This window comes from Limulus polyphemus, unplaced genomic scaffold (assembly GCF_000517525.1).
Source record: "Limulus polyphemus unplaced genomic scaffold, Limulus_polyphemus-2.1.2 Scaffold496, whole genome shotgun sequence".
NCBI classification, from domain to species: Eukaryota; Metazoa; Arthropoda; class Merostomata; order Xiphosura; family Limulidae; genus Limulus; species Limulus polyphemus.
The window spans coordinates 59,939-67,628 of NW_013666106.1; the positions used below are offsets into that span (position 1 = coordinate 59,939).

Below are 7,690 nucleotides of genomic sequence, written 5' to 3' on the forward strand. Positions count from 1 at the left end.
CACTAATGTTATAGCTTGGTATTTTCGATGATGAGGAACCCACTTTGAGACTAATAATGGTTGGAGACTTCTTGAATGGGTAATGAAGAAAAACTTTAATATAAGTTTAACATAACAGCAAATGTACCTGATGATGACAAAACCTTGTCGTAATGTTGTACATTTGCTGTTATGTTAAACTTATATTAAAGTTTTTCTTCATTACCCATTCAAGAAGTCTCCAACCATTAATAGCCTGGTATATTCTATCCAGACCACACTCAAGCATGCTAGTAGTGTTTTGTAGCTACTCAGGTGTGTTGATGTAGCTGTTAAATGTTGTAACAGATTCAGCATTATGCACTAAAAATAATATCTTACTACATACAAAAATTACTTCATTATTATTATCTATAGGTGATTATGATTGCAAGGTTTGGTAAACAATAATTTTTGCAGTTTCAAACAAAAATACTGTTGTTTACTGTTACACGAAATACTTGCATAAACTTTTTTTAAGAGGTCTAAAATGCAGTTTAAAGTTATGTTAGCATTAGTGTAAGATGCCCAAAAGTTACACACACAAATAATTATTATGTAATCACGAGTCATGAGAATTGTTGGAATTAGCTTTAACCCTATGACACCCGGTTTCTCTATCAGAGAGAAGGTAACGTCACTCTTGTCATATTTCGTTACAAAAATAAAACTAATGGGTGAAATTCTTTGAAATTTGACAATAAAAAGCATGTTATTTCCAATGAATTTGTGATTTAAAGCAGTTATCTGCACTCCGATTCTGGACAGTTCACTTGCAAAGTGATTTTCATGTTAAGTATAAAATAACAATTTTTATTATACAATTTTTACATTTCACTTGCATAATCTTTTGAACCTCCTAAATGAATATCAAAAGTTTTTTAAGGTAAAAGTTTATATTTTACTTGCCGTTTTCTCTATAACATCACTAACTCAAGCTATTATCATCACTGTACAGTGTAATGTTTAAAATTAAGAAACAGAAATATGTACATACCTTTTAACTCTTCCTTGAATAATCTAAAAACATCTTCTGTGGATCACATGCATAATTTCACATCTTTATCTTTTCACTTTTTTTAATATTCAATTTTCCTCACCTGTTTTTTATCTTTGATCATACATGTCAACAAATATCAATAAGTGCCCATGGGTGATGTAACGTTAACTTTGATAAAACAGTTTAGCCCCCCAGGGCATAATATTTCTTGCACTCATAAGTTTGTCAAAGCTGTTTTAGATTCAAAGTATAGAATAATTTGAAAAATCAGTAAACCTTTCAAATATTAATATTAAAACATAAATAATACATAATTAACTAAAATAGAAAAGTAAAACCTAAATGCAATCTATCAAACTAACACATATAAGACAAGAAATAATTGCCAAGCACTACAGACACCACTCTCAACAACGGACTTAGCCTCATTTCACCGTGATTGAAAAGAGATGTATAAATGCATGTTTCCTGTTACAATAAAGACTTTCAAGAGCAAAATTTGCTCTTTCTATTGATTATAAGCATGCCATTCAATTTAAAACTGTCACTCAAAAAACACATCTTCTACTTTGCAACAGGGAATGGTGTGGTTTGAACTCGGGAATTTCTATAAAGGTTTCCTTTCGAGGCCAATTCTAGGAACGTGTATAACAAGTTACTGGTAAATGAACTCTATTTATACGTAGTTTATTGCCAGCAAGTAAAACATATTTAACCATAGTTGTTTCTTGTATAAAATATGAAATTCAGATGCTATAGCCACTTGCACTTCAAGTTAGAGTAAACATGAAGTTTATAATAATGTTTCCACAATTTTTTTGAAATAATGGAATAAAAGTGAAATAATACGAGATTTTGAATTGTATTGTACTTGATAATGCTAATTTCCTTAAAATACACTGATAGTAAAGTAATTTATTGAAGTTTTAAATGTAACTCAGTAACACTTTGTGACATGTGCAAAAAGGAATTTAAAAATAGCACTGAGCATCATAGGGTTAAAGACAGCAGAAATGTCTCTCTATTGACCAGAAATGTGCATATATGTATTATTCCATTACAGTAATAAACAATAAAAAAAGTAATGAAATAAAATACCACCTTGTTTATGGCAAACAAAGCCTTGTGCCTCCTTACCCAACACTTCACTCTGAACTGCTGGACCTACTTTTTCTCCGTTTTGATCTTTTGGGGCTTCTGGAAGGGCTTCTAGAAGGACTGAGACTATGTTTTCCACTTTTCCTTTTCTTATTATTAGATTTTGATCTAACCGTTGTTGGTGAACGAGACAAACTCTTTTTATCAATCTTACTTTTTCTTCTTGATTTCTTCACCGATAGCCGATGTTCTTTTCCTCTATTCAAAGATCTACTTCTTTTCCGAGAACCCCCTTTCTCCCTACTTATGGATCTACTCTTACTTTTACGAGAACCCTTTTTAGCCTTACTCAACGACCTACTTCTACTTCTATTAGAACCCCTTTTCTCCCTGCTTAAGGACCTACTCTTACTTTTACGAGAACCTTTTTTCTCCCTACTAACTGACCTACTTTTACGAGAACTCCTTTTCTCTCTACTAAAGGACCTACTTCTAATTCGGTGAGAATGCCTTCTCTCCCTACTTAAAGATCTACTTCTACTTTTACGAAAATCCCTTTTATCCCTACTACAGGACCTACTCCTAACTCTGTGAGAACGCCTTCTCTCCCTACTAAAAGATCTGCTTCTACTTTTACGAGAAACCCTTTTTTCCCTGCTCCTATTTTTATGGTAAACCCTTTTTTCTCTACTGATAGACCTACTCTTACTTTTTTGAAAATCTTTTTTCTCCCTACTTAAAGACCTACTTGTACTTTTACGAAAACCCTTTTTCTCTCTATTTAAGGATCCACTCCTACTTTTACAGGACCTGCGTTCATTATCACTTTTCCTACTATGTCTTCTTCTTTCGCTACTACTACGTTGGTTTGAACTTTTGTGATGAGAGTAAAAATTGTGACTGCCTTTCCTATTTTTAACAGTATTACTAGGACTTGGCCTACTATGTTGCTTTCTATGACTATCTGGATTTTTTAACTCTTTCTTTTCTCTAACTGGACTTCTAGTCCGACTACTATCTTCTGAATCAGTAACACTCGAATCAGTTGTCTTAGCCTTCATCTGCAAAACCTTATGCTCAGCTTTATTTTCAGTATCAGATGAACTACTTCCTGTGCCAACTTCAGAATTTTGTGAGTGACTAGAAGCAGTGTCACTATCTGATTCCTCACTTCCATTGTAACTTTCATCGTTCATTTTTACACTATCTTCATAAACTGATTTACTTTCTACAACTTCATGCCTTACATCCTTTCTTTCAATTTTTTCAGATTTATTTTTAGGGCTGTTTATTAGAACTTCTTGGGATTCGTTTTGTACAATTGGCATTTCAGCTACTGTATCAATGTTATGTTTTTTCTCATCTTCATCCAGCTCGGTGATGCTGGACTGATGCAAATCTTCTTTCAGGGCTGTATAAAAAAAAAGTTTTTTGTGTTTTCAAATTGTGAAAAACATGACAAAAACTAAAGGTAATTTACATCACAAAAAGAAAAACAAAACAAAATCAACAACAAAGACTATCAACTTCATTATTACTTTTGAATAAAAGATTATGGGTTCCAATGTTTGAACTTAAAAGTGATTGTGTTAAGCTCTGTGCTTACCTTTTTGTTTCTGTAGACTTTCCCTCTCTCTTTCAGCTGCTTCCTCTTCTCCTATAGCAGCAAGAATTTCCTTCTCTTTCAGGGCAAATCTTTTCTTTTTTTCACGGATCTTTTGTTGGAGCTCCTCATCAGAATCTTCTGAGCCACTGTCCTCACTACCACTTGCTTCGCTGTTGCTACCATACCCAGTTAGGCCTCCTGTTAAGCAAGGAACCCTTCATTTACACAAGTCTTCTAAAATATAATTTTAAAGTTATAAAGGTGAAATAACTGTGCTCAAATTTTAAGGCAAACTAACCCATATAATATCATTAGTAATTCTTCAAGAAAAGAAAATTTCACAAGTACACAGATGAAATATAAATGTGTTGCAAATCACTTAAATAATTGTTAACAATATCTAATGTTTTTTTAATAGAGAAAAACTGTAGGTCATATTTTTGCCAAGAATAAAACTGTAACACCAAAATAAACCTTAGAACAAGTAGAAACAATGCAATGACGTTTCTTTCAAACTGATGGAAAAAGTTCAAAATCGTATGTTGTTACTAACGTGTTTCTATTAGCAATACAAATTTTTATACAGTAATAGTAATTATACAAGAAAAAGCTGATTTCCTGTCTATTCAAGTACACAATCACATCTTGAAGAACAGCTTAAGCAATGAATTACATTTCTCACATTTCTTAATGGTACAGTTATGAATTATGTAAAAAAAAAGACATGATTTTTAATGAGCTTTAGAACATATCAATTCTCGGATGTTAGGAAGAAGTGACAAGGCAAACTATATCAAACAAAACAACACACTGAAGTTTTGAGACATCAAGTTCATTACTAGGGTATGAAGATAATCTAAATTTTGGGGCTTTGGTTAAATACTCTATGTAACAAAAGTGCTACTGAAGGTTGAAAAACTTACCAAGTCCACTCGCTAGAGAGGCCAGAGCTGATGAGGAGGCCAGCTGTCGAGCTGGAGCTTACATGTAATGTGCACAGTTTATTAAAGGTTAGAAAACATTATTATTCAAATAAAATAATGAACAGGCCAAATATCATACACTTTTCAATGTGATGTTACAGCAGCCATTATCCACCCTATAAAACAACAATAATCAACCACCATATCTTTGAAACAAAAACTGAATTTTCATACTATTATCAACATATGAAATTTTCAATTTGCAAAAACACACACCTTAAAATTTGGATACAGAATGACAATGCAAAGCATCTGCTAGGTATAAATCCGTTTGAATTTAAATGTATCACTTATTCATTTACTAAAGATATTCCTTGAATTTTTAAAATTTTAGTACGAATACTGGTAAAATATTACACAGTAAAACATTTATATATATGTATATAGTACTTTAAAATTATCATGGTTATCTCATTTAAAAAAGCAAAAGGATTATATATATATATATATATTTTTTTTTAAATTAGTGACTGTATACACACTAAATTACCTACAGATAAGTCATTACCATTTATCAAATAGATAGATCAGTTTAGTTGTTCTATTGTAAAATTTGAGACAATATTTGGAAATAATTCATAGTATTTCTACATTATCCTTTTACATCACAGACTAAAAGGTAATATTAATATGCCAATAACATTCTCATTTGTAAAACAGCTGTACTAAAAAGTTTTGTTTATTTATATATTTTTTAACCTCAATCTTCTTACAAAACATTAGAACAGTTTAATAAGCAACAAGAATGTGCATGTAACTTTATTAAACTGTTACACTTTAATCAAAATATTATGAAGAATGACTCTAAGCCGAGAAAATAATGTTTTACTCCAACTTTTACAACTATATGGTTGCAATACTTTTCTGAAGTTGATATTTTTTGAGAAGGCTGGGGATTTATGTATCACATAAAACATTTCATAATATTTTCATCCAATGTTTATAGATATATAATTGATTAATAGTGCAAAAATTAAACAATTTAATACTTCTGCTTAGACAATGTTCTTCAATTCTAATGAATAAAAATACCTGTTTTATTAATATCAAAAGAACTGTTCTCAGCTTAGAATCATCACGAATAATAACACTTTTATTAATCATACAAATATTTACTTTTTCATCTTTAGATTAAATCATATATCCTGGTTACATTTGTTGGAGCTTTAAATATCTCTATAAAAAGTTAAATTTGCATATATTCAACATTTGTTTACATATTTTAAACTATTACTTGTTCAAGAACTTATAAACTGAAATACCATATTTTAAATAATTTTTCCTATAATCTGAAACACTGGTGAAAATATCTTTTAAATTCTATGCTGAGATTAAACGAACATCAATTTGTCCTGATGAGATATTTTGAATAAGCTCTCTCCCTCTCTTATAAGACATTACATGTGAGCCTGAATAAAAACACTAATACTACCTTTATTCACAGCTTTTTTGTGAACATCTTCAGCACAGATCTGAAGTTCTTCATTAGTTACTTCAAGGAGAATTTCAGTCAATAACCTTCTCACTTTCAAAATCTTTGAAAAGACAAGATTTCAAACGTAAAAGCAGAATCTACTCAAGCTATTAAATTTATACAACCATCTTATTGTGAAATTTAATGAAAAATGTATATACTTTATTCTTAAAACAATTATGCTTTGTTTATTACTAAGCATTGGATGCATGTAAAGGAATTTGAAATCACAATTACATTCATTTTCTAAAATAATAAAACCTAAAAAATGATTATACATACATGTGCTATGTTTTTTCAGTTATCACTTATACATAAAATATTTTTGAATTTTTAGCCTGTTAAAGATGATTGATTTCTGGCTAAATGAGAATAGTTGAATATAAGGCTATGTTTTGGGTACTTATTCAAGTAACAAACAAAACACCGTGCCTTATGTGAAATAGTGTTAAAGGAAATTGTAAACGAATAATATCAATGATTTCATCTATTTTTAATATTAATGTCCTATCTCACTTACTAAAAGTTAAAAATTATGTTATTTAAGTCCTTTGTATTTCATTTGTCTTTTCAAGTTAAGCAAAAAATTTGTGGAAGTGAAGCACTGAATATAGTGAATTGAACAGATACAATAAAGCTGAACATTACGTACCAAAATGAATAGGATGGAAAATTTAAACTGAAATTTGGAAAATGAATTATATGAGGAATATACTCATTTAAAAATTATATAATGCATTTAAAGCTTTATGAAAGATCTGATGGAAATGAACAAGAGCAGCACATTAAGTGCAAAAACTGGTCTAATGCAAGTTACAAGACAACTATCTAAAAAAAAAAATTCAATGAATCCCATAAAAAACACCAGAAAAGGCAGTTACCAAGAAGTTAAACATTATTTTACAATATTCATGCACAGAAAGCTACCATGTAACCATAATTAGCCTTATTTCTTCACATTAACTTCTAAGACAATAAATATCAGTCTTTTGACTATGAAAATAACAGAAAAAAAAAGCAATTAAACTTCAAACTATCAGTTTAATTATATCTGAAAACACTGTTCAGGAATAGTTCTGTAGCATTATATATATACCATTTCTTGTTTTCTTTCTTCCTCAGACTTAATGGCTATTGTAGGGGGAGAACATTCAGTTTTGCCTACATGGGAAGATGATGGACTCCTACTGACAAAATTCTGCTGTGGCCCCTCCTCATTCTCACTGTCACTTTCCTAAAAGAGAAAAATAAATTAAATGTGGTTTAACATAATGAGAACACCCAAACGTTTAAGAAAAGTTCTTCACTGATGATTTCATAATATATATCTTTTAACAAGGTTTTATTCAGGATTTGAAAAATTTATTCTTTACTAAAGGATCAAGTTAATATTAGGAAATCTGGCTCTGGAGTCTGCAAAAATTTTAAGCTATCAATTCAATACAGTTCATTAACACTTTCAACCCATGCTCGGTCCCTGGGACCAACCTTGTAACCACTTTGTGCTTGTT

At 30.4% G+C, this 7,690-nt stretch overlaps 1 protein-coding gene across 3 annotated transcripts in view; it reads right to left on the reverse strand.

The window, feature by feature from the left end:
* The window catches only part of LOC106458649 (arginine/serine-rich protein PNISR-like), a 31,406-nt gene that overhangs the window by 5,601 nt on the left and 18,115 nt on the right, over positions 1 to 7,690 (reverse strand). For 2 of the 3 annotated variants that reach the window (XM_013918175.2, XM_013918178.2), the window contains 5 exons: positions 7,276 to 7,413; positions 6,138 to 6,240; positions 4,646 to 4,702; positions 3,723 to 3,920; positions 2,120 to 3,527 (listed from right to left, as the gene is read on the reverse strand). In XM_013918175.2, the coding sequence (XP_013773629.1) occupies positions 2,164 to 3,527; positions 3,723 to 3,920; positions 4,646 to 4,702; positions 6,138 to 6,240; positions 7,276 to 7,413 (1,860 nt within the window). In that variant the 3' untranslated portion in view covers positions 2,120 to 2,163. The remainder of the gene's footprint in view (positions 1 to 2,119; positions 3,528 to 3,722; positions 3,921 to 4,645; positions 4,703 to 6,137; positions 6,241 to 7,275; positions 7,414 to 7,690) is intronic. The other variant, XM_013918176.2, reaches the window with a different exon arrangement.